Source organism: Neopelma chrysocephalum, unplaced genomic scaffold (assembly GCF_003984885.1).
Source record: "Neopelma chrysocephalum unplaced genomic scaffold, ASM398488v2 Primary Assembly neopelma1_97, whole genome shotgun sequence".
NCBI lineage: Eukaryota > Metazoa > Chordata > Aves > Passeriformes > Pipridae > Neopelma > Neopelma chrysocephalum.
In genome coordinates, this window is record NW_020897760.1 from 493,393 (window position 1) to 521,322 (window position 27,930).

The 27,930-nt window shown below is 42.8% G+C and overlaps 1 protein-coding gene across 18 annotated transcripts in view; it reads left to right on the plus strand.

Annotated features, from left to right (window-relative positions):
* Window positions 1-27,930, plus strand: part of NFIA (nuclear factor I A) — a 410,570-nt gene that overhangs the window by 298,749 nt on the left and 83,891 nt on the right. For all 18 annotated transcript variants that reach the window (XM_027694338.1, XM_027694337.1, XM_027694341.1 and 15 more), the window contains one exon: window positions 21,392-21,466. In XM_027694338.1, the coding sequence (XP_027550139.1) occupies window positions 21,392-21,466 (75 nt within the window). The remainder of the gene's footprint in view (window positions 1-21,391; window positions 21,467-27,930) is intronic.

Here is a 27,930-nt window from a genome sequence, read left to right on the forward strand (position 1 = left end):
CAGTGAAGTGAGGATGACAAAATGGGTAGTCTGATGTAGTGAAGTGACTGCATGCCTGGGGATCAGGAACAACTGAATTCCCAGCTCAGCACTGCCGTGGACTCTCTCTCAGGCTTTTATTCTCACTTTCAGTTGTGGAAACAGCTATCAGATAGATTTTCTTTTTGTAAGTAGGATTATTTTAAACTTTTGTAGGAAAACCTTTTGCTCTTTCTGTCTGCAAAGAGGGGATATTTGTGACTCTAGCTTTCAGAGAGTATTAGAAGTCAAATCCTGCTCTGCTCCAGCAGGAGTTTAACTCCGGAGAAAGGCAAGGAGGATGTAGCATAGAGTGGTTAATAACTGTGGGACAGAGTTGTGCTGCTGCTGTCAGTAAATGGATGTCAGGCATTCACACGGTGATGTTTGTGTTTGATGTGGTGGCACTGGTGAATTAATAACTGCAGCGTAAAGGTGCACACCGAGCGTGCTGTGAAAGCAGGAGAATGCTGTGTCATTTTCGACAGGCTACTGATGGCTCTCGAGCAGGTGGGATTGTGATTTGGTAACTCAGAGTTGGTAGCAAAGCACTTCAATTGTAGATTAGCAAGTTCTTTTTAAAGAAGTCAGTAAATTCTCCCATTTCAAGTGAGTAAAGTAGCATTCATTATTACAGCTGATTGCAAAAGGGTGCCAAATCCATTGCTCAGACAACTTCTGTAGAGGGAGAGACATTTTTCTAAAAAAATAAAAATGTTTAATGCCCAAACCAAATGCTTTTTAGCTTTAATGTATTCTCGCTGCTTTGAGCTGCAAGTACCTTAACAGCACTGCAGGAAATGAAAGGCACATTGTTCTTTGTAACATTAAAAAAAAAAAAAAGAAGGAAAGAAAAAAGAAAAACAATGATGCACCGTAACTCACAGAACTCGTTTTTCAAGCCCGCAGTAATTACACTGGACTTGTAAATATCATCTCTGAATTCTTTGCTTAAGTAGGGCTGGACTTGAGTATGAAACCTTAAAAAAATGTTTAAGTATATGCTAAAAACATAAAGGAAGAAATTCTATTCCTTGAGCTGTGAGGGAAAGAGAAGGCAACAGTCGGAACATATGCAAAGACAAGTTTCCTTTTCTTCTTTTCTGGGCAAAGCTGGTCATGGAAGGCATGATACAGCTTTGGCTGCAAGGGAGGAGGGGATTATGTGTGGAAAGACCTCTCTGCCCTAACTAACAAGCTACAGAGTCCAGTCCCTCTGAGAATGGCTTCTTTCTGGTCCCAAAACTTGGCCTTCGTGTTCCATGCAGTGTGGTGGCTTCAGCCAGTGGAACTGGTGCCTACCTGGCCCAAGGGTTGGGCATTTTTGGATGCAGAGTTCACATTTCAAACCCTCCTCTCAAGCTGAGATAGGCAGAACTGCTCTTTGTGGTTGTCCCCATCACTCAACTACTGTTTAAGTTAGACGGTAGCTGAAAGACCTCCAATTCCTCCAGCAGCCGAATTTTTAACAATTAGAAGCATTCTGCCTTCCAAGGCCATCCCTTTGCTCAGACCATGCCTCTATGCCTGACCTCCTGTCCCCACAGCTTCAGGTAGAGTCCAGCTGCCTCACAGGCTCTCGCAGCTGTGACTGAACTTGATGCCAACTCCCCAAGAAGGTGCTTGAGGTGTCTGGGGGATTGGTTGTCTCTGGATAAGCCCCTCAGCTCCCACCTGAGGAGTGCACGGACACCAGAGTTCTCTGAATACACAATGCTGAAACTGGTGCTGTTAGAAAATACGTGGTCTCAGATGACTAACATTCCTGAAACACCTCATTTGCAGCAGATAACTGAGCCTTGCAGAGAAAGTTTTCTATCAGTTACAGCTGCAAAGGCGGTAATACAGTAACAGCAGCTTTTATTAGTGTTCTTGTTCATAGGATTATTTGCATCAGAATCTTATAAATGCAAGAAGACTCTCCTCTCTTGTTTACAGAGCCACGCTGAAGAGTTATCACAGCCTGAGGGACTAATCTAAAATTAACTTTCTTCAGAAAAAGCTTTAAAAAAAAGCCCTTAGCATTTTCAATAAGGAATCTCATCACTGGCGCTGAAGTCAAAGCTCCTGGTGATGTCAGCTTGTTTGCACCTTTGTAACTTGCCAGGACCAAATTCTGAACAGATTTGCACCCTTATGGATCACGTTGTCTGCCGGGAACAGCAATGGCGAAATTTGTCCAGGCTTGGAAGCTGTGGCCAAGCTGGGGAGCACTGGTGGGGCTGGTTTCTGCCTTCCTGTGAGCTGGGCAGGATGGGCTGTTGATTCTAACAGGACCCTTCAGCCAACAAAGGTCTGATGAGGTCCAACCTGTGTTTCATCACCCTGTGAGAGAGAGTTCATGTAGGCAGCTCTGAGAGCCAGCGTTTCCCAAGGAAACAAAAGCAGATATGTCTGGTTATAAATTTAACTTATGTGTAATGTAGTCTTGCATTTTTTCATCTTATTTCATTACAGATAGATCCCAACAAGTACTAGAAATAAAGTATTTTAATCATAATCGTCTAGAAGTGAAACTTTGCAGCATCCAGGTGTATTTCCCAGACAGTTTAATGACTGCCATGAAGAAGCATCTAAATAATTAGAAAAGAAAACACAATTTTTCCCTGTATTACCATATTCTCTTTTGTGGTCCAGATTGTAAGGCACAGTTACACCATTTTCAGGATTTAGTGAGCCCTCTGATAGGTTCAGGGTTTAGCCTGCTTTTCAGAAGCTGACACTCTCTTGAAGGGACCCAGTGATGGCAACTGTGAAGAGTGTTGACTATCAATCTGGCAAGATCCATGGTCGTCAGTCGGGGTCAGTTGTGCTGCCTCTGTTGGGGCCAAGTGGAGACCCTTCCTCATTGGTGACCTACAGTGTTTGAGACTTGGGGATTGACAGAGGACCTCAGTTTTCACTGTTGCTAACCATTAACTTTCACAAGCAAAGCCTTCCCACAAAAAATTCATCCAAGGGGAGTATGACAGGAAATATTCAAAGCATGAAATGAATGCTTATAGCATGACAAAGCAGTGCTTGAAAGACATGAAACGTTCATTACGCTTGGAGTGGCTGAATGCTGCAAAGGAAAGGAGAAATAAAAATGTGGCTCGAGTATATATTTTTATTTCTCCATGTGTGTGTACAGAAAAAAGGCAATGAACCTTTCCAGTGGATAAGGTGCATAAATACAGCTGCAATTATTCTAAGTCTTTTCAAAATATATTTTTATTCTGTTGCTCCATTCCATTCCTTTCCACGAATCTTTATCCATGAGATAACAGCAAGGGCCATCTAGAGGGCAGCTTGGAAATGGGAAGGATAGAAGCCTCCACCTAGGAAGCTCCCAAGCTTCCCTCTGCAGGGCCAAGGATTTCCTTTGCCTTGAGGGGACCTCAGTGCCAGGTCGCTGCCCTCTCCTCTGTGGCATCCCCTTCTGCCCGTGTCCCACCTTTGCATGGCAAGAGGTGCCTCAGGGCTCACTTCAACCAGTCCAGTGTCCTGGACTCAGCTGCTTGAGCTGTGAGCAATCTCTAGTTTTCATTACAATTGGTTTTTTTCCTATCTTCTTGAGAGACTCGCTGTTTAATTAACAGCTGAGAGCTGGGTTGTGTCAGAGTAATTGTGGCTGCCAGAGCAGACCACAGACTGAAGGATGCTTTGGAACACCACACTTGCCCACCAAGAAGCTGGACACTTAAGGAAAGGACTTCATTTGTGGTATGGGCGTAATTTTAATTTCTGTCATGTAGAGAGGGGAGTTTATTAGTGGAAAGAGGATGTGATGCCAAGGTCTAACTTGCAAAACAAAACTCCAAACCTATCTATTTGTCTTTCTATGTAAAAATTCCCTAATGCTTGGTAATGTAAGACAAAGGGAAAATTTTACTTGCAGGAAAATTGCCTTCCACAATAACCAAGAAAAAAAACACAAAACGCCCACACCAGAGCAGCATGATCCAAAATGTGAACTTTTTACGCCTCCCCAACCTTCTAGGTTAGGCTTCCAACCAAGTGATCTTTTATTATCAACATGATATACCCTTGACATAATTTGGCGCAGTAAAGCTTCTTCTGCTGAACTCGTGATTTCATTTACTAGATCTGATGAAAGTTCTGTGAACCACAGTAAAATGTGATAATTAGTAGTTTAATTCTTTTAGGGTGTGCGTATTAATTGAAAAGGCTTGAACTATAAATACAGGGCCTGTGGATAAAAGCACCCTCTGAAATCAGTCACTTACCCAAAGTATTCATTACTTCACATCTATTTAGGTGGTATCTTTGTGGCATTGCCAGTCGGCTGTGGCAGAGTGGGAACCCTCCACTCAGAGATCACAACAGTAAAATCCAGCCCAGCTCACCACTGCTCTCCTGCGAGCAGAAGTGCTCCCTGGCCAAAATTTTGTCTTCTGTGGACAAACCACTGGAAGTTAAAAAGGTGTGCCGGGAGCTGTGCTGTGCAGATGAGCTGGTGAGGCACTGCCTCTCTCACTGTGCAGGCTGCAGGAATCAGAAGGGGATGGAGGCTGGAAGTGGAGGCAGTGACAGCAGTGGATGGGTGGGTGTCAGACTGCCCTTCCCTAACATCCAAGGGGGATGTAGCCCAGCAAGTCCACCCAGAGCATCAGAGGTCCCCTGCAACTCAAGTCCCAGCCTTTATAACAAACCATATTTTACCTCCTACTTACAAGCACATCCTTCACTGTATCTGAACTGCCAGCACCTAAACTGGGTTCATCCGGACAGTAATGTCCAAGAGGAGCACGAGGCCACCACCAAGCTGTGACAAGGGACCGTGTTTTCCCGCTCTTGCTCGTGTGTTCTTTTACTCTGACATCCTAACCGATGCAGGAGATATTCTGTTGACTCTAGACCTTTTCAAATTTACATACACACTATGAAAATGTGTGTCGTCATTTCACACCTTCCCTTGGTTTCAGCGTGTGGTGTAGTGCCTGGATGAATCATGGTTTTACAGGTACGACGTGGTTTTCATTCAAATGGATCCCAACCTTCATACTAATACTTGGTTTGCACATTCAGAAAAAATGTGAATTGCCTGTGCATGCTGCAGATTTGTGGGTTAATCAGGTGCTTTCCAAGTAGCCTTAATTTTGTAACCCTGAAGTTGTGTACACCAGCAAGGAGATGCGTGTGGAAAGCAATGCACAGCTCCTGAAAGCTGTGTGCTGGACTGCTGCTGTTGTCAGAGTGTAATTTAGTGAGACCAGGCTCCCAGAGAAAGCATCATCACTTCTGTAGCTAAATAGTTACTGTTTTTTAGTTGCAGAAGTTGCTAGCTAGGAACTGGAAAGAAAGTTTAGGGTGACTCTCACAGAGCTGCAAGAATAAAATCCCCTCTGAGGCCTGGCCTGAAATGGAAAAATACCAGATCTGTTTCTTGGAAAGTGAGAAGGAGACTTTTATTTGCAATGGTTTGCAAATATTTTCCCAGGAGCAACATAGGGAGCATGGCAAAAGGGGGCAGGAGGAAGGTGAGGCGAGAGAGCCACACTTGTAAACACACTCCTTTAACTCTGCTGTTGTTATCTGGCACACAAAAGGCGCCGCAAGTTGTTTACAGCAGTTCATGTTATTCATTTGTGCTCCTTTTTCTCCCGCCAGTGCCCTATCTCCAGTTATACAACTTTTTTCCTAGGCTGTGATAGTGTCCGGATAGATTTTGGCGGTGAGGCGGTAGGAAGGTGCCAGTTGATTAAATGTGCTGCTTACTATGTGCATTTCATGTCTGCTGTCTTAACATTTTTTTGTTAACCACTGTTGCAACTGAAGAAAATGTTGAAGTTTGACAGTTGGGAGTTACTGCTGAGTATGTGCTGTAAACTATATCATCCCTCTGCCTTCTCCTTTCTCCTCCTCCTGCTGAAACCAAATGATTTATAAAATGCCTTCACATTCTTGAGTGAGTTCACACTATCACCTCCAGGCACTGCACTGAGGAGTCTTAGGAGTGGATGGGAAACACAGATCTGATAGCTGGTATTTTTCTCTGAAAGAAAAAAAAAGAAGGCAAAAAAGGGCTGATTAAATTTAAAGGAGAAAAGTTTCCTGCTGTGCCCCAGAGTAAATCTGTAGTCAGTGAAGCACTTTCTAATAAACAAGAGATGTACATCGTTACTGTAGGGTTTTATTATTACCCACTGCCATTGTTTTCCATTTTCATAAGATTCAATTAATGCAATCATTTTAGAGTGTTTCTAATTATTACCTCCCACCCTCCCTCACTTGTACTTGAAGCAAGGGGATCTGCTGTAAGCCACACTCTGGGATGAGGAGCCGGCACCTCGCTCCCATCCCTGGAGAAAGGAGGCACAAGGAAAAGGTAGGGATGCTACAGGGGATCCAAATATTTATCTTTTCTTACACATGACCAGCAGCCCAACTCTGCCTGTGGGGTGCCCTCCCATGGGGTCACAGCACAGTCACATGCTGGCACCCCCAGCATTCCCCCCAGTGCCCCCTTGCCAGACACAGGGGTGTCAACACCATCTTCCAGAACATGGTGGGCCAAACGCTTTGCTGGTGTTTCTTCTCCTGGGATCATAAGGGAGGGATACTAGTTAAGTAGCTGTACCACTCACTCACACAGAATCCAGACCTCTGTCCCTGTAATTTTTCCACTTTAATTCCTTACTCTTAAGATCTTATCTCTAACAGAAAGCTCCTTGACAGCTGTATCCCCATCTGAAAACCTGCTGGTGTTTGGGGGGTGTCCCCCCCGACAAGCTTTGCACTGCAAACCTCCTGCAATTTTCCCACATGTTAGTCCTCAAAGTCCTGATTTTTAAAATCAGGGAATTCACTTTCAGGAAGCTTCCAACAGCAGAATGCAGAGAGCTGGCCGTGTCCCCCATGCTGTACAGAGGGGAGCCAATTTTACTGTACAGCCGAGCATGCCAGAGCTGGAACTGCAGGAGGAAGGGAAGAGGTGAGGAGCAGGAGAGAATGGACATCAGCTTGACAGACTGAGGTGGCTGCGGTTTTGAGGCAAGAGGGGATCCTCACAGATTTTTGTGAGTGAAGGCTTAGAGCAGTGGTTGGGTAGTGGCCCACGGCTCAGTTTAAATCAATAACAAAATGGGATGAGAAGGATATGACAACCTGAGCAAACAGCTGAGGAATGAAGCAGCCCAGAATAAGTGAATCCAGGTTTTTGTCTGACGTAGCCAGGAAGGATGTATTTGCAGTAGGACTGGGAGCCTTCCACTGTTAGAAGGAGAGAGAAGTAAAGATCATCCCGTGTACAATATAAATGTAAGTTGTTATTACTACTACTGCTATGTCAGCCATAAACTGTTCCCATGAGAAGAGAGATGCAACATCATTGAAAAAGAATGTCTTACTGTGAAATGGGCAGCAGAAACATTGTGGCATTATCTGCCAGGCAGTGAATTTACCTTGGTGACAGATCATTATTCCCTCCTGCAAATGGACTAGATGAAGGGCAGGAATGCAAGAATAACTCAGCAACGCTTGTATTTTACAGTCTTCTGAATTTAAAAAACAAACAAACAAAAAATAGCCAGATAAAACTGTAAGGATGGAGAATGTCAAGAGATATTGCCTGGGGTAAGATATGGGGAGGAAAGCAAATTTTCTTCCAGATCTATGCTGATGTGGTACATGGACTAGGGCTTAGATTTAATTCCATCTAACATTAGGCATTAAAATGAGACACCAGTGATGAACCTAAAATCCTCACTGTCTCGCTGTTATCAGTGGAGATACCAGGTCATCTTGGAATTCATCTCTCTGTGTTGAACTTCAGGAAGGTTTAAAACTGAGATGTTTCAGGCTAACTCTGCAATTGCTCTGGACCTGAGATTCTGCTGCTGGAGGAAGTCAACAACCTCTCACCTGCTCATCCTGACAAGTCAAAGTAGATAGAGCTTGCCCAAGAGCAAAGGTGGATCTAACAGGGCACATTGACTTTGTTGAATGATTTCTTCAGGGTAGAAGGGTGGACAGTGTACTTTCTTCTTGTTCTGTTTTTCTTTCGAATTCTACAGAATGGGAGTTTCTTGGATAAATTATCATTTTAGATAAGTATTTATGTGCTCTGTGGAAGAATGTGTCTAGGGATGGGCACACTGGCAGCGAGAACTTCCTCCTCAGCTCTTCCAGTGAAGTTTAGTTCTAAACTACCCAGATGAAGCCATTATTCAAAACTAAAAATGTTCTGTTCCAGTTCTTGTTTTCATTCTTTTATGCGTCTGGGGACTAAACTGCTGTGAAAAAGAGCCCATTCTCACAGGATATCTTGCCTAATTTTGCAGACAAGAGAGGTTTAGTTATTCCAATTATGATGAGATAAGAATCTGAAATGTTGGGATCTCATCCATCCTGAGTTGAACTCTAAGTCTTCCAAAATCCATCCATCATTATTTTTTCCTTTATTTCTGCATTTTGGTAATGCAAGCGAAGGAGGAACAGAAAAGAAACAAATGTTTATGCTTTACAAACCATAATGGATGGGTTTCCTTTTTACCTGAGTTGCTTTAGTTTAATATAAAGTTCTCTGTGAGTGAAATTCCTCTTTCTTTTTTTATTCTTTCTGCCTGCTTGGAAGTCAGTCATGGTACAAAGTGTCACAAGCCAAGCTTCTAAGCATGATCCAAAATATGAAGTCTCAGTCCCTGTGGTATCTTCATATCGTCTTAAATACAGAATGTCTTAAATGATCCACCCCACTGCCATGTTTCTGCATCCCTGTGTATCACGCTGTGCCACAGACAGTGACTGCTGGGAACTGGTTAGAGGCTCTAGAGAGGCAAGTCTTCTACCACAGGAAGGGATTGCATAGGCTTAGCTGCCCAACCCAACTTCTAGCAACAGATTCATCTCAGGTCCTCTGAGATGAACTGTTACACCAAGAAAGTGTCTGAGTTGCTGGAGGCATGCTCCTGGAGCAAGACATCCCACCAATGTCATCTTAATTCCCTGAGCACCTTCCCTGGAACCACCAAATCTGCCACACATGGGATGAGCCTGTGAAATTAGTTAAGGACAAAGAAGGTCCCTCTCTGCCCCTTCTGTTTACTTTGTTAATCTTGACTCCCTCACAATGCACTCACAATTCGTGAACTCCGAGGCCCTCTTTGGGCTACAGCCTGAGCAGATTACATGGAGAGAATAAACTAAGTCCATGTTCTGGCCTGACCTTGGCCTGAACCTGAGAAAGTGAATGCCCCTATCACACCAACATGTGTCTGTAGAAGTACACACAAACGGGGTCACTGGCCCTCTGTCATACAGTCCCAGGCCAGGAGTCTAGAGTTTTGGGCTGTCAGCCCAAGTACTTGTTAATAAATGTCCATTCTTAGTCCATAAAGGAATGTAGACAGGGCATCCTGCCCTACAAAACACAAACTTAGAATAAAACGGAAGGAGAGTCTCACTCATCATGCAGAGCTCTGTTGCTGGTTTCCACATCCAGCAGTCTTTTCCCACTGGATTTTTGTTGCTCATTTGGGACTTGGCTGGGGCAATTATCCACTAATACACTGGGTGTTCTCCACCACTGTCTGAAAGTGTAGTTGCCTGCCTAACCCTGAGTGCATCAGACCTTGGGATTTGAGTCAATAAGTCTGTGGGGCTTCTTCCTCAGTGCTTGGAGGAGGCAGAGGCATGGTAGAGCCTGGGATATGAGCCCAGAGAGCCTGTGTCACCCAGGGAGGGGGCTGTGTTGCTTCTAGGTGAGAGCAGTACTTTGCTCAAGTACCTTCACACTCCCAGTGGAGTCAGTCAGAGGCAGATGAGGGGTGACATGTTCCTTGTGGAGACTCCTTGGTGTCTGTGCTAGTCATCTCACCCTTTTGTTCTTCTCTGGAGATGTCCTGCGTAACTCAGGTGAAGTTGGTGCAGACCTAGGTGGCCGCTCAGAGATTCTGCGTTGAGTGGAGGCACTTCGTTCCCTGCTAGCAGGTGATGAGGACAGTTCCTTCAGTTCCCAGCCTTCATCATGCAGGGCCTCTATGTAGAGGGTGACACTGCACTGGGGATCGCTCTGCTGCCTGGAAAGGAACTTTCCAGGCATGTTGGGCACATGGTCTTTGCCTACAGTGACCTCATCTGCATCCATAAGCACCAAGTTTTGTGTCTAGGTCTTGTGCAAGCTTGACATGTCCCTAAAAAAGTATTACTGTGCTTTCAGACCCACACCTTTCTGTCTTCCATGCTACCGGTACATCAAAGCTTTATTCCAGAGACTTACCTTGGTACTCTGCTGTCCAAGGTGAGACAACCCAGGTGCTGCTGGAGAAAAGCTCATGAGGTTATCCCCATCTTCTATGTTGGGATCTCTCAGAGTGGCCCCAACTGACCTCCATGAGCCCCATAATGTGGGCAGTCAAGGACAGATGATATGGATGCTCCATCCCTGGAAGTGTTCAAGGCCAGGTTGGACTGGGCTTGGAGCACCCTGATCTAGTGGAAGGTGTCCCTGCCCATGGCAGAGGTTTGGAACAAGATGATCTTTAAGGTTCCTTCCAACCCAAACCAGTCTATGTGACTAGTGGAAAATCTCTTTCCTCAAGCCACAAGGATAACTAATCTGTAAACCTGGTGGAAATCAGCTTACTTGGGACTAAAAGTTTTCAGAGTTAGGAGATTGTTGTTCTGTACAGAGAATAGAGGAGTAACAGCCTCCTGGAGAGAAAATTCCAAGAATTCAATAGAAAAGACAATAGCTAAATACAGTAACACAATATCCACAGGGTTTACTGTGAACTACAGTTTGCTCAAGGTGGTGTCAGCTGAGAAGGTGTAAGAAGTAGCTTTGAAGGGAGAGGAAAGCCCGTGAGGAAAGGTGGAGTTGGCTGATCCTTTTGTGACTTAGCCTCCATGCACAGCATTCTTACTTTCACATCGCATTTATACTATCTAATCTTCAGCAGATATTTCTACAGCTTCCATGATCGTAGTGTCCAGCCATAGTCTTTTAGAAGTACTATGGTGTGAAGAGAGAGGAGTGCCAGGAAGGGAGGATGAGAGGAACCAGCTAATAAAGTCACCAGGTTTTGTGTCCATATCACTCAGCAAAGTGGGACTGGAGGATGCCCATTCTCACCTGACCCTGTCCCACAGGCTCCTCCTGGGCACTGGGCTTTTCTAGAGAATTGTGCTATATTATCTGAATACCTGGATTATTCCTATAACTATAAACTAATGTGCACATTAAAAAAACCCAAACCAACCCCCAAAAAACCAATGCCTCTTTTTATAGCCCTCTAATTCTGTGTCCACAGGACTTCAGACTCCCTTGGTTCAGCTCCGAGCATGTCTGCAGGGTAACCTTGGAGGGTGCACTTAACTACCACCAGCTGATGGAGGGTTTTATAAATCCTAAAATAATTACAGCGTCATTGAGTGTAGATGTATAATTTCTTGGCAATATACTAATTAAACTAGATATTTACACACAATGATTACTTAAACTTAAGACTTGTTTAAAAGAACCTGCATACTTATAGTAACTATGTATCATGGCTTTATTGAGGATTGTGTTTATCACGCAGATTGAGTTTTTGAGTGTTGTTATTAACATAAATGAGCCCACAGCTTTATGTTCAGGCCTGAATAGTTCCAGGGCATCTGAATCATCCTGGTATTTCATTTCACCATCTAAAGTTATTTTTCAAAATATTAAATTTTTTTAACTTGCTGTATTATGGCAATTAGAAATCGCTCTATGTTTACTAGGAACAGAGAGTCCAGCAGAGCAGAGCGTTTAATGTGATGAATAGTGTTAGGAGCTCAAAGAAAAGTCAAATGCGTGTCGACACATATCAAAGCTGTTCTGCTGCTCAGAATGACTGTTCGTGATACTTGTTTCATGATAAACTTCCTCAGAACATGATGTTACTGGAAAAAAAATGATCCACTCTGAGAAACACGCAGGTGACACAGTTGAGTCAGCAGCTTGCAGCAGTGACACAGGCTTACGTTTATAAAAATCCCCACTGAACTTTTGTCTCCTGCGTGCATACATCAGAGCCTTAAAACCTGTCCTGCTTCTTGTGTTCACTTGGTAGCTGCTTAAACTCACAAAAATCTTCCCACCACTCTGATGAAGAGGTAGATTCCTGGCCTTAAAAGTCTTTAATAATCACAAAACTTTCCTCTTTCGTAAGTAATTCACCATATAAATGTTAGCATCTCCAGTGACCACTGGTATCTCCAGGGAAATGATAAACACGGAAAAATAACAGACCGCTGTGGAAACCAGAAAATCCCAGCTCCCATCCGAGAGGGTTTAATTATTGGAGTTGTGAGCATTTCCCCGTGCACAAGCATCTCGGCATTCATAGGTGGAAAGTACCTCATGCTGTGTTTGAAATATCAACTGGATTTAAAAGACGGCTTTGTGCTTCAGCATGGACCTTTCTTAGCCTCCTGCAGATGGTTCCTATTGCTGAAAAGAGACATGACTTACAAGACGGGGAGACCCCCATGCTGATTTTTCGTGCTGCTCTAATCCTACTTTACACCTATAAAAGACTTCAGTCCTTAAGCCTTTACCCCCTTTCTCCTAAATATTAAAATTATTTTCCTGAGTGTCATACCGTATTAAAGCAGAATGAAAATGGGTTTAACAATTGCTGGCATGGGGCTTCTGTACAGCATGTGTGTCACAAATCATGTCACTTTTCAGCAATAGGGCTGCTGCCAGCGGGAGGCTCAGAAATGCTCATGTTAATCAAAAATTTTAATTTCAAATCAAATTGACAGTTTACACATGGTGAGAAATGCTTCTCACCATGTGATATTTCAGTATGCTACACTGGGCAAAATGGGTGCACTTTCCTGTTAAGAATTTTGACTGCAGTATCTGCAAATTTATGGGTTTCAGTGTATTGGGTATGGTAGTGGTTGATCTGAGGGAGCCCCTTGGAGAATAGGAGACAGAAGGGTTTTCATGCAGCCTGGCACTGGTGAGCCGCTGTTGGCACATGCTGCTGGAGAAATGACAGGTATTCAATAAACATCACTATGGTTAAGAGGAAGATTTAAAGGAGGGAGGGGCTGTAGTGCTATAAACAGGATTTGAAACAAATGTGCTTATTTCAGCCCGTGATTAGTCTGAATACCTAAGTATTCCACACCAGTTTTTAAATATCCTTACATTTATTTTCACACTGATGTTCTTCACACATCATGAACAATAATATTTATGGCATTAATACTGTAGCTAAATTCTAATTTGAAGTAGTGTAAACCCAAGTAGATTCTGCATGTACCAAGAGACTCTCCGTCAGTGCGAAGACCAGAATGTGGCCCCACCATCGGCTCCTACAAGCCCTTGCTCCTGCCAGGAGCTTCCTAGAAATCAGTGTACAAAATTCAGGAGGCAAAATGTCAGTTGATACTTGATGGGGAGTAGGAGGAGCAAGGACAGATGATGGAGAGAGGAGCAAGGACAGTTGATGGAGTGTGTGAGATTGGCCACAGACAAATGAGTTGTAGAAACCTATGTTTTCAGGCTGTAGCAGAAACATGATGCTGACATCAAAAAATTACCAGCTGGATAGAAATTATCCTTACATTATTCTCTTTAGGAGATTTTTCAGCTCTCTGGGGGATCCTGGGGTTAATGCAATGCTGAGCTCATGACATCGGGGCATTCACTTTACAAAGGCCTTGGAGGGGGAATAGGACACACAGCAGTACCCCCCCTTTCTGGGATGAGAGAGTGGGTGGGTGCCTGTGGGTAGGTGCCTGTTGGTGGGTGCTCAGGAAGCACCCTGCAGAAGCACATGCCATCAGCTTTCCCTGGAAGCTCCGGGAAACCGGGTGGTTTCTCTGGGCTCATTTGGGCACTGAGTCACTGGCAGTATCACCACAGACCTTGGAGATCGCAGCTCCAGGGCTGATATGAAAATATGAAGATAAATAACTCCTTCATATTATTATTTGCAGAGAGGCAGGCTTTTCTTTTTATTACTTTTTTTATTGTTGGATTCTATAAATATTCCAGAATTATTATCCCAAGGTAGATTTCATCTCATTTACTTTGAAATGCTTTTGAGGAGGCACATTATTTTATAAGCTGCCAAATGAGTATGACCATTTATAATGATTTTTTCTTCTTTTCTTTAAAATTGATTTTTGGATTGAGGACCTGAAACAGAAATATGCTAATTTAAGACATCTGTTGTTTTTCAAGCTATAGGCCACTATCAGTATTAATGCAATTTTTGTATTGAATTGGGTATATGGTAGAGAGGGAGATTCTAAATTTTTATCATTATATCAAAAAACTGTATTTAACTGATTTCTCACACACATAAGTATGAAAAAGTACCCAAAATGTTAGGAGTCAGCAGAAATGAAAAACCACACCAGACATCTTAGATCTTGGAATGGTTTCCATTACACAAGGTCTATAACATGAATTGAAGTGCTTTCAATGTTTCAAAAAGACCTTTGTCTTCAAGAGAAAGGAGCTATCTGTGTCCCCACCACTTGGACAAAACCTGACATGATTGATTGCAATCTATGATCAGTTCATTAACAGTAATAAGTTGCCATTAATTCTACTATTTCTGCACTTAAATATAAAATGAGTTGAATCTCCTAAGACATGAAGTTGCAGTGGATTGTTGCAGGATCAGGCTGTTGGTGACACAGCCTGATTCCACGTTTTCTCTGGTCCATGTTTATTAATTTGCAACCCAGACTCTGGAATTGCAATATGACACGTATCGAAAGAATAATTAAGCATTGTTATTACTAGAGATTCTAAAATTACTATGAAAGCAATGCACAGGGAGACATTACATGTGTATTTGTGGTCTAATTCACCACAGAAGGACACCTATTGCCCATTGCGGTGGGTCAGGTAGGTTCCCTAGGGAGGGGGTGAGAGTTCTTCCCCAGAACCACTTCCCAGCATCTTCAGATGTTGATTCCCCATGACCACCGAGAGTGCAAAAATGTTATGAAAAGGAGCTGAACTTGAGCACTGGACACCCACAAAACCTAGCAATTTTAGACAGACAATTTTACTGTCTGCTGGATACAGACTTTTTAGCTAAAAACCCAAAAAGGCAAATCATTTACCAATGGTTTTGCATATTGTGAAGGGTTAACAAAACTTTCATTATCACAGTCTATTAAGCCAGGACCAGGAAACAATTTCTAATCAACACTCAGATCTGGGCAGGGATTGTGCAGTCTTTTGTAGGAGGCCTCAGATCTGTGTTCTCTATTCTCACATGCTCACTTCCAGCTGTTGTCATTGAAATCCCACATAATCTCCCTGGGTCAAAGGGCAGTCATCCATGACTGCCGCTGTTAGGAGGTTATGCTGATTTCTGTTGTCAAATATTGGCCCTTTTCTCTTTCAATGACTCCCATTCTACTTTTTTTAACAAGAAAGATCCAGCCTAGAATTGTATTACATGACTTTAAAGTCTTAAAAGTGTTCCTCTATTGTACTAACACGACATGCCCTGGACGGTCTAATCCATCCTGCTATGGGCCACAAAGAAAGTTCTGGTGCTTCTTAAAACCTCAGCCAAAGGCAGGTAGGCAAGTCAGGGAGAATAACGGCATCTGTGACATGTGGCCCTGCAGTTATTTCATAAGAAAATGTGCAATTTGTCCAAGGTGAGCTATTGCTGTAGCATTAAAATTAAATTGGAAATAACAAGCCGAAATAGAAGTGGGAGCATTTGTCAGGGAGTGAGAGAGGTTTCTGTATTACCTTTAATGTATAATGTCTTGCTTAACTCTTCTATAAAACGTCCATGAATAAAAATGTGGTCTAATTTACCATTAAAGTCTTATAATTTACAAATTTGAGGAATGCATTTTGTACAAAGCAATTAAAACAAGGCCACTGTGGCAGCTCTGGCCATCAGTATTTGGGGGCTGTTGGTAAATGCAGATTTTATTACTGCTACGTGCAATATACAGGCCTGTGCACAGCTCCCTGGTGCTGTCTGCCATGGGAATGGCACAGACATTCCCTTGGACAGAGTATTGTGGTTGGGATGGACAGTCTCTTCAATATTATTTTTTTTTTTAGAGAAGTTAGCGAATGTGGCATGGCCTCATGAATCTTTCTTTGTATTTCCAGTGTGGGATAATGCTGAAGTTTTTCTCTGCAGTGGTGGGTCAGCCCAGGCTTGATAAACTCACCTTCCAATTAAGCAGAGTGTAAATGTTATGAAGGTCTTGACTGAAGCACGCCTGTTCAGCCTTTTCCTTTTTGCTGGAGAATGCAGATTAGGACTAACTCCATCACCCCCATCCTCCTCAGCCAGTGCAGCTGTGGAACAGCTAATCTTTTGGGAGTCCTCGGGGTGAGCCGGGTTCCCTCTGATAACATCCTCTCTCTCCAGGCCTGCATGTGCTGTGTGATACAGACATTAATTTTCTCATCAACATTATTGCTCAGCATTGTTTGTGAAACATGGGATTATCTAGATAGAGGATAAAACCAAAAGGAATCAAGTTGCACTTCGAGCAGAGAGGGCTTTTCTTTTAATCAGGCATTTGGTTAAGATAATAGGCTTGAGACCCTAATTGATTATTACTATTTTAAGGTTTTAAGATGGCTATGTATAGTGAGATGCTAAACATGAAAAAGGCTTTAGAAATGGCTTCAGTGCTACTTTGGGGGACTTGTGTAATTTAAAACACTGAAAAGAAATCAAAGTCTCCCAAAAAGCTGTTCTTCAAATCTTAATACATTGTCATTCAGACTGTAGTGGAAGAGAAATAACTGGATTTGGACTTCATCATCTTCATAGAAGTAACTCTCTCCCAGTTTTATTTAAGCTTGGATTTCAGGAAACCAGCTGTATCTGTTTAGAAAATACCTTGTGTATTTGTGGTGCAATCTAACTATTTTAGAGTAAAAATAATACTGTTGGATTACACAAGGAAGCCTGCTAATTAAATAACAATAATACCTCGAGCACCCTGAAAACATCTTCTGATATTCAATTAAGGAACAATAACCCGATGAACTTTAACCTATAGTCCATATTCAGACTTTCTACATAAAAGTAATTGCATCAGTCATGATTTTCTCAAGCTACAACACAAGCTCTTGATTGGTAGCTCAACATCTGAGACTCCTTTTTACAGCATTAATTGGGAAAGCAGACAATACTCCCCCTGTAAACTCAATTTTAGGACGAAGGTTAGTTGCCTTTGTACACGTTTACTCATTGAAATAGGAATGTTTGCTTAATAATTCAAAACAAATAGCACTAGACAACAAGCCTAATCCTGATTTCTCCTCTGCCAGTGTAAATTAGGAGAAAATGAGGTGAAACTCTGTTTGATCAGTGTAGAAAGACTTGTTTAAAATTTCTTTGAGATCAGAATTAGGCTTCAACAATTCAAGCCTTTTCTTCTGGCTTGTCTCCTGGGATCCAAAAGAAGAATATGTAAATCGCATTATGAATTTTCTCCCCAATTAAAGCAGTCATCAAGCTATGGAAGGATGTTTTCCATGTGGTACCTGTTACGATAATGTTGCACCACATTTGTACCATACAACAAAAGTGTGATTGGGTAATGGCATATGATTTGTTAGTCACTATCCTGATCTGCTTTATTGAATTTGATCTTATTAGCCTGGGATTTTTCCCCCTTAGGGGGAATATGATCATTCTCATGAGCTGAAGTGAGATCTTAGGTAATGAGCAAAGTCCTACTGCACCTAGACTTGCATTGAAGGAATGATTCAACAGTATATTGTGATTCCTCCTCAATGTTGTCAGCCCACCTTTATTTGTCAGGGCAATAACCATGTGCTTTAGTCAGGCGTGTGAGGAAATTGAAGCATGTGCTCTGCAGCAGCTTTGCTGAGTCAGGGCCTGCCTTGGCCAGCCTGGTGTCTTAATCTGTACCCAGAATTTCAGTGAACGAGCTCTATGAGGTTAATTTTGAACACCTGGTTCACCACCAAACTGTGAGTGTCGCACAAAGCTGCAGAGATGACCTGTCATATACAGCAGTTTCGATGTCCTATCTTTGGGATATTGAGCAAAACTATCGCAGGGAACATATTTCAGTAAAGTACCATATAAAAAGTAAATCTCATGAACCTTCAAGATGTTTAATCATCTTTTCAGTACAGGAGCTCGTTAATGCTAACATCTGCATATGTAATTGCTTGACTTTACCATTTTTTTTCTCATTCAGAATTAAGTGGAACGGCCAAATTGATATATCTTTGCATTTTGACCCCTGTTAAAGTTTTCTTCATGTATTTTGTCAATCCTGCTACTTCCCAGTCATTCTTCATTTACATTTCTAGCTTCTTTGTCCTGTTTCTCTCATTTTCTTGTTGCAAAAGCTCAGCAAAAGCAACAGTCTTAGGCCTGGATTTTGCAATCTGAGCCATCCAGGCAAATCTTTAAACCTCCGTGGGGTTCTAGTGAACTGTAAATTCACACACTAACAGTGCATCAAAATAAATTCCTGATACAGCTCTAAGAATTGCTTTTATGGGTATCAAGATATTATTAATGATTGGCAAGAGGAGCCCCTGATTTCCTAATGTTTATAAGTAACTAGCAAATTGGAGAATTGTGAAATTCACCTTTCATTTGTGAAATGTGTATTTGCAGTATTGAAGGGTGAAAATCTAATCACACTCATTGCATGCTGTTGTTTAATGATTACTATTACATGTACAACCATGAGGAATGTTCCTGCAGAACTATGCAGACATTTCAAGTATACCCAAAATAGGAATAATGAGGTCAGCAGGCCCAAGATAACTTGTTCAACTTTTCTCATGCCCTGAGAGTTAGAATATATTTTAAATGACATTTTCATTTCTGCTTTTACCTGTGTTTGCCAAGTTAAGGTAACACTGTTAGCCATGTGACAATCACATTTTTATTGGATAATTACAAAGGCTCTAGACTAATTTAAAAAATCAGCCAAATGTGCTACAGTGGCTGTGATTTGGAGTTTTTTTCCTCCCATATTTAAATTTCACCTTCACTCTTCGTGAGCTAGGAACCTGCCTGAGAAATGCAGGTGGGAGTGGACACCAGAGCAGAGCCAGGATGGTGCACTGTGAAAAAACAACACGTGACAGATGTTCGTGGCATTGCTGGATGCACTTCTGGAAGTTGCTCAGATACTGCCATGATGAGCACAGTGTGAGAAGTTATATAGCATAAACTGGCTTCCCTCCGAAGGGCTCTGCGGAGTAGTAAGCGTCCTGGCCCTGGTCCAGCAAGGCACTTAAGCATATGCTTAATTTTAGGCACATGAGTGGTTTCAGTGAAGACCTAAGAGAATTATTTTTAATTCACAGATCATTTAATTCAATAGGCAAGTCTGCTGCAGCATATGAAAAGTAGATCTTCATATTAAAAATACTTGGGAAATTGTCGATGAACAAACGTTGTGTATGGCCAGCAACTGTTTCTAAAAAGCAGAATGAGGTAGTCATCACCTTTATTATGGGAAAATACAAAGCAGATCAGGAAAAAGCATTCACAGCTCTCTGAGAGCCATTTCTAAATTGAAAATAAGGAAAAATAAAAGCTCGTAAGAACATTTATTCATTTGAAGTAGAGAAAAATTTATTCTCTTGATGTAAATAAAAACCTTGTTTGCAGATTGAGGAATTTGTTTGTGTTGAATTTCAGCATCAATTTCAATATTTTATAGTACATTTATCTACAGCTGGAGCATGACAGATTTGTGTATATTTATATGTTTGTGTACATAATACATATGTATACACACATACACAAGGATGCCCAAAGATATACATATACACAGTTTGAAAACTCATCATTATTGCTGAAGTATAAAAAGATGCCTGATGTAGAAACTTGTCTGGAGTCTGTTAGCTTAGCGACTGCGTTCATCTGGCACCGTGGGCTCCTCACAGAAACAGGGAACTTCTTCTGTGTAGGAGCAGAATTCCATGAGATCTTGGCTGGAGATGAACGGCTTTCCTCCCTCCAGATCTCTCCCAAACCTTTCCTTGACACATTCCCTGACACTATTCCCTGACTACTCTGTAGTCCTGCACACAAGATGTATTTCTTTTGCATCCTGTTCTCCACGTAGAAATGTCAATGGTACATGTTGTATATGTTGTTTTTTTTAAACAACCCCAAAAGAAAGCCAGGGAATCAAATGTGCAACTTGCATTAGTCCTATTGCTCTGGTCCTTAGAGAAAGGTGAACAGGTATTCCTGGGATGAGCATGGGGTACAGTAGAATATATGGAATGTAGGGAAATCGTACTGAGCCTGACAAACAATTAACAACGGAGCAGATGGTGTCCCTGCAAAACATTCAATAATATATGTGTGCGTGCGCCGGAATCAGTGACTCTAAGTAGGGCAACCTAAAAAGGTATGGCACTTATCCTGTGGGCAAGTAGGACTTTACAGTTCTTTTAATAATCTCTTTATCCTGCGATTTCTCCTTTGACCCTGATTTCAAAAGCAGGAGGTCAGCCTGGCCGACCAACTGCAGACCTCCCTCTAATTGAAGTCCAGCTCTGTCCTGCGTGAGCCGCCGTACCCCACCCCTCACACTCTCACTGGGCTGCAGCCCCAGCACTGCTCCTTTTGTCACTGATCATACCCGTGAAAATTAAATGAACATTTGGTGGTAGGCATGTTTGCAGAGAAGAAGGAAAATACTGTTATGTAAAGTGCAATAACATTTTGATACCAAGTGCAGAGGCATTCCTTGCACAAGGGAGATGAGTGTGGACGTGTCCACCCTGATTCCTACAGACAGTCCACAGCTCAAAGTTAACACTTTTCTTACATAGAGGTTTATTTTTCTTTTCAAAGCCTAGTTTGAAATGGTAGAATATTTTTTGGTGCAAAAGGCCTTCATTTAAATTTTTTTAACCCTCTGCTATTTTAAGATTTCCCTAGTGTAACCTTAGAAAAATGAAGAGTACATCTTTAAATCTTGTTTTGTTTGAATGAATGGGTAGATAATCCTGATCAGATGTTTCTTCAGAGAATAATGTTTAAAACGATTATGGAACTTAGCTGTCCTGTCTGTTTCCTAGGTACAGTATTTTCATTTCAATTGTGAAGTCATTAGGGGTCATCCAAGGTAACCGTTTATTAAAATAGTCCTCTTTTGTTTCAGATTTCCTGTTGAGATGCTTTAACATGTAAAAATCTCCCTGCTGATGTGTCATGTTAGCTTTCCTAACCTCTAGATAGAAACCACAAAGCAGCCTACATAGCTGTATGACTAGTTACCCACCTACATAAACAATAATTACTGCTAAGTGGGAAATTAGATGTCACATCTTAAGTCTAAATGAAAGTAAAGTATTTGAGAATACTGTCATTAAATGCTTAAAGCTAATCGCAGTTCTCTCACTCTGTTTGTTTTGTAGGACATTTGGGCTTCCAGGACAGTTTTGTCACATCAGGTGTTTTCAGTGTGACTGAGCTAGTAAGAGTCTCACAAAGTAAGTATCATTTTGTGGCCAGTTTATGTGGTTTCTGCAATGCCGGTGTTTTTTCTTTTATTCTTATCGTGCCCCTTTCCCAATTCAGAAACAGCATCTTGAAAATTGAGACTCAGTTCTCCCCTGTTCTTGCTAGTGGACAGCGTTTATGTGCCACATCTTTTAATGGGCAAAAACAAAATAGAATTTTAAACTAAGTTAAAAAAAAATTGATTCCACAAACTTGCCTGTGCAAATTGATAAACTCATCTGGTACTCAGCTGAAAATGGACAGACTCCATATCAGAGTACAGATAAATACCTACAGAAATCAGCTTCCCATGGCTGCTTTGGAGGATCCAAGGACTCTGACCAGACCTCTAGAAATTATTTGATCTGTGCACATAAGCCTGGAAATTTTCTTATGCTGTTTTTTCCACATTGTGTTCATCCATGTCATGTGTACATGTCTTTGTGTGTGATTTTTGGGGTTGTCCAGTGCAGGTTCAGGAGTTGGAATTTGATGATTCATGTGGGTCCCTTCTAACTCAGGATGTTCTGTGATTCTGTGGTTTGTACACCTGCAAATTGCTGAAGTCATTAATAATACCAACAACTGTACTAACTTCAGCCCTGATAATCTCACACATCTTGACTTCGCCAGGCCCATGTTTTCCATTAACTATATGGAATTCTGCCTTCTAGAAGGATTTGTTTTTTGACCTTTAAAGAATGCTAATGCCCTCAGCATGAATGACACACAGCAGCATGATCATTACAGGCTTGTCAATACTCACTAACAACAGTGAATTAAGAGTACCTGTCACCACCATGTTCCATTGATCAAAGGTGCATCAATTGCATTTTGCTATGACATAATCCAGATAGTCCAAGGAAAGAGTATGGACAGTGTCTTGCAGAGGCATTACTGCTAAGCCAGGGCTATAGGTACTGGTCCTCTGGGGATCTGAGAAATTCTTCCCTGTGAGGGTCGTGAGGCCCTGGCACAGGTTGCCCAGAGAAGCTGTGGCTGCCCCATCCCTGGAAGTGTTCAAGGCCTGGTTGGAGCAACCCGGTCTAGTGGAAGGTGTCCCTGCCCATGGCATGGAGCTGGAACTGTGTGACCTTTAAGGTCCCTTCCAACTCAGACCGTTCTATGATCTTTTGTCCAACTAGAGTGGGATAAGGTGATGTTCAGCAATCACCAGTGCTCCAGGTGGACCCCTCAGCTGTGGGCCCCTTTAAAATCTTAGGGTGTGCAACCAGTCTCTTTAGCACCAACAGTGATCAAAATGGTTCTCCTTGATGATAGAAATATTTGTTTGTGTACTGGCTCTGAGCATGTAGTTTAAGTCTTTCTGGGGCTGGAATCTGACTGGGACAAACCTAGCAGAGAATCTGTGGTTTTGAATCAGAACACAGAGTTTGTGTAAGGATTTTCCCGGGTTATTTCCTCTTTTGGAAAGGCTTACACTGGCTAACACATTGGCTTTATATTAAAGATAGGATGCTACAAGGAAAGCATGGCAAGTGGGTGATACATGAATGCCAGAGTTATATGCTCTGGAGAGAGGCAGCGAGAGAAAAAGCTCGAAGAAAACATTTCTCCTGAGTTTTCTTCCCTGACAACTGGTGGGAATTTTGAGAGAAGGACAAAGTTAAGAAGACTTAGAAGTCAAGAGGAGCTGCTGAGTGCTCAGCACATTTGCAAATCAGTTCACTTACCAAAGTGCTTAACTAGGGGCTTTGGCATCTAACTCACTGTACTGAGTACACAGACTTGCTGGTACCTGCAGCCAGGGTGGACAGACCCAAGTTATCACCAGGCTTTGAACATCTCCGTGTTATGTCACTTTATTTCAGTGTGACAGCACAAGGCTTTTGAAGCCCAAAGGATTCATCCTCCCCCTCTGCAAGGCATCCCACTTCACCACAATCTTATCTGCGCTGTAGGAGCCCTGAACAGCAGAGCTGCCTCTGGACTCTGTCAGTCGTGCTCCATGTGTGCACTTTTTCTAGCTAGGAAAGTGCCCCACTCAGGGCTGGAGCCTTCCCAGCCAGCCCCAGCACCAGTCCCAGCCTCCCCCAGAGCTTGGCATTGACCTCGTGAGCATCGTGTTTCATGCTTATTAATTTTCCCTGATACTTTATTGTAACTAAACTAAAACACTGGGTATCAAAAATCCTAGCACTCAGCATGTTTTGCAAATTATGAACTGTGTCTGAAATGTTCCCTCTGCTTGCAGTTGAAGTGCACCACCTTCAAGGATGGGGCACCTGCATGCAGAAAGAATACAAACTTTATCAGAAATAAGAAAAAAGGTGTTAGTGGGGAAAAATAAAGATATTCAGCTTTTATCTGTTCCAGACACAGGGGTTTGCACTGTTTTTCATGGGCTCTTTAATAATCCTGGGAGGTCAAGACCTCAGTTTTATATCCTGTCTACAAGCCAGCACCTCTACCAAAAATAGTGTCCCCAAAGCATATTGGGATATCACTTCAAAACTGACTCAGAGGGAAGAGTGCCAGCAACTGATTTAGCTACACTGCTTTTGATAGCACCCTGGATTTTCCTTGGAGATGCCCCAGACATGTACTGACCAGCCGTAACCTTGTTTACTTTATGAGGTCTGAGAAGCCCACAGCCTGACATGCCCTGGCTACCCAGTAGGATATGTTTAGTGTCAAGTCTAGCAGCAAATTCTCAGCAAACTCAGTATGAATTCACATGCTCATATTCAAAGAATTATTTAACATAACAGAGCAACAAAGTGATTGCTGCATATTTGCCTAAATTGGCAGGCAAGGTCTTTTAAAGTTAATATAACCCTTGCTGGGTTGTCTACGTCTTCCTGTGTCCTGATTTGAGACCAATCTTCTTTCCAAAGAGGTCATCTTTGTGTATGCCCACTGTCATTTTTCTTTCCAGCTTTCTTTTGATAATATAATGCTTAAAATATTATTATAAAATAATAAAATAATTTCCACCCAGTTTTAACTGGCCTGTGGCTGCTGTTATGTAAAATTAATCTTACAAAATATTGTTGGTAGCAATTATGTGCCAGGTTTATTTAGTAAAGTTTGCAGAGGTCCACATGACAAGGAGTCTCAAGTAAGAGGCAGTTGTCTCCGTCATGCAAATTTGGGGAATGAATTAATCAAGCGAAAGGTCAGCTGTTGCTGTTATCTGTCTTACCTATCAGTGCTGATCATCACACTTTCTGTGCGCTATTGAACAAGTCTAGACTGTGTTGGTAACAGAAACTTGCTTTCTTCAGTCCTATAGATGCAGATTTTCTTTCAAAATGCTGCCCAGCTGCTGAGCCTTGCAGAGCCCAGTAAAACAGAGAAAATAGATGTGCATCTGAAAAACAAAGACTCCTCTCCAGCCCATCTGATGTGGGTGTTGCAGATCATGCTGTCAGCTCTCCTGCATTATTAGCAGGCAGAGGGTGTGAGCTCGGCTCTGAGTGTTGTCTGTCACCCGAGATACTGAGGACACCCCTCTAGATAACAGAGACTTCATTCTTCCCTCACTGGAGAGGTCTGTGCTGACAACAAAAGGCTCAGAGGCAGAAGCGTTGGAGATGTACGGGTCTGGGAACTGACAGCCAGCTGTTGGCCAAGTGAAACCTTCTCCTTTTCTCCCCTTGTTAGGAAAATATTCCACTGGCTGTGGGCAGGTATCTGCAGGGCACTGGAAAAGACCCTCTGCAGAAAGTGCTGGCAGAGGGGTGGCTGTGGTGCCAAGTGTACAGTCCCCTTCTCTTGGCAGGAACTGGGAGGTCGTGGCAGGCTAGAGCAGGGAGAAAGGCATGGGGAACACATTCCCCTCTTGGCTTTCAGTCCGCACCACGTGCTCTTGTACAGAGAGAGCTGCTGGGAAGATCTCCTCCCTTGGAGGTCCTTCAAGCAGCCAGATAAACTGCACTGCCCAGGATGTGAAGAAAGATTTAGGATTTATGAACATTCGCTAGAGCCAAATCAAACATATTTGTTTGGTGGTGTGTTATTTGTCAAAATGACATCATTCTTCGTGCTGATAAACAAGGGAATTCTGACTGCACCCTGGACTGAAAATGCCATGCGTTGAGGTTTAACGTGTTGGCTGTGTGCAGTGAGGAGCAAGTGGGGTGACTTTTAATCCTTCTAATGAGCCAGTGGCACCAAAAGCACACAAATGTACCTGCAATTGCTTACTGCTCCTGTGTAAACACAGAAATGGTCCAGCCGATTATCCCTGAAACACTTACACTAACTCCACAGGTAAGAGGTGCTTCTGTGGCCAAGACATTGTGGAAAGCTCAGGATCCTGCCACAGCAATGCCAGGCTTGGTTCATGACAGCTGTCGGGGGGGAGAAAGGGGCTGAAGCTGTCCTTGCTGTGAGGGCAAGAGTTGGGAATGAGCGTGATTGCCAGTGCTCCAGGCACAGAGTGTGGGTGTGACAGAGGTAGCACATCTTCCTCATGCCACTCATCCAGCAGCAGCTGAAACAAACTGCAGGGAAAGTCCTGTGAACCCCAGCATGTCCTGGGTGCCTGGGGCAAGGTGTGAGGTGCCTGGCTGTTATTGTGGGTCTGGGCTAGGTGGATGCCTTTCCTGTAGCCCAGGAGAGGAGGAGAGGTTCTCCTCCTCCTCCTCCTCACACAGCACATGTGGGAGAGCTGGGTGTGATAAACCAGCTCTCTCTGAACAGCAGCCTGTATGTTTTCTGCTATACTAAGCATTACGCTAGTGAAGGCAGTTAAAGTCAGCAGCATGAAAATTAACATTTAAAAAGATACTCTATATTCCTTAGCAAAGCACTGCCATCCAAAACTCACTGTGTGGGCTTGGGTATAAGAGGGAGAAAAAAAGATTATAATAAAAAATAGACTGCAGGCATAGAGTGAACAGTTGCCGTGACCTTGCCTTTTGTATGCCATTACACAATTCAATGGCAGTCCACTCAAACCTTGCTCTCGATCAATATCCTATTAAAGCAGCACAAAAAGTCTCTATAAACTTAGTGGTTAGCTATGTTTATAAATGGAACTCAGCATAATTAGATGGTCAATAGCAGGCTGTACTTGTAATTTTAAAATGAACATCACACATTTCATATCTGTTGTATTCGGCAAGACCTCTTTGAATCTAATGATACAGTGTGGAGGAAACAAAGGCCCTGGAAAAAAAAAAAGCAACCCAGCTCCCCTTTCCTCTCAGCAGCAGCACAGTGTGTTTCCCTTTGTTTATGGAGTCACAACACAGGAAAAAGTTTATTAGTCAAATGTCATGTTTCTCCCATTTAACCTTAAACACATTATCACTTCACTGCAGTGTTACACATGTAATGATCTTAGTCACATCCCAGCCCTTCTGTAAAAATAAATACATAAAAATGGAAAAAAAGGAGAAACTAAATATTAAGGTGGCTAAAAGAAAGTGCCATATTCCAAGGGAGACAAATGCCAACTTGGCTGGTTTTATTTAGTGGGTTTCCTGTTCTGTAATTCAATAAATTTTTCAAAATAAATATTCAAATTGGGTTAAGTCAGAGGGCTTTTCCTTAATTTCTCTTATATTTTTCTTGACATTTGGGGTGAGGAGCTGAGCTGACCCACTGACAGTGGAGGGAGCAGGCTGGCAGCAGGGAGATGCTGTCCTGCATGCCGGGAGTAGCACAGTGTGCAGGCAGAGGTACCCACCTTCCTCCTCCTCCTCCCTTTGTGCAAACTACCTGCTCCTGCCCCTTTGAGCGTGTCCCATCTGCGCAGGGAATTTTTTGTGATGCCAGCAGCTGAAATGGGAACTGTAGGCTGGGTGTTGAGGGAAGAGGGATCCTTCCCCCTCACCCACCTGCAGCTCAGAGCTCTGGGTCAGGTGGCGACTTGATGCCAGTATGGAGGTGGAGAATTTTGTTTTGACACACAACTGCAGTTTCTGACAACCTTTTCTGTTTGGGAGATGTTCCTGATCTGTCAGAAGGTCACTTTGCATTTCTTACAGGGGGAAATGGTGTGTTTTTAATGTTGATGCCTGGAGTTTGTGCAGGCTGCAGCACGGAAAAGCCTGTTGTGGAGCGTAGCTCCCAATCATGCTGCTGCTTTGTGTGGGGCCAGAGCATGTTTCTGGGACACAGGGACAGGGATAGGGAGGTTGTGTGGTGGATTGTCAGATGCTACAATAAGAAGATTTAATTTCAACAGAGTTTTGACACACCTTGCACCACTTTGATCCCTTTGCTTACGCTCCAGAGATGCTGCCTTTGCTGGGAATCATAGAATCTTAGAATGGTTTGAGTTGGAAAGGACCTTACAGCTTATCTAGCTCCAACCCCCTGCCATGGGCAGGGACACCTTCCACTATCCCAAGTTGCTCCAAGCCCCATCCAACCTGGCCTTGGACATTTCCAGGGACGGGACAGCCACAACTTCTCTGTACCGCCAGTGCTAGGGCCTTACCACCCTCATAGGGAAGAATTTCTTCCTAGAAATCCTGCA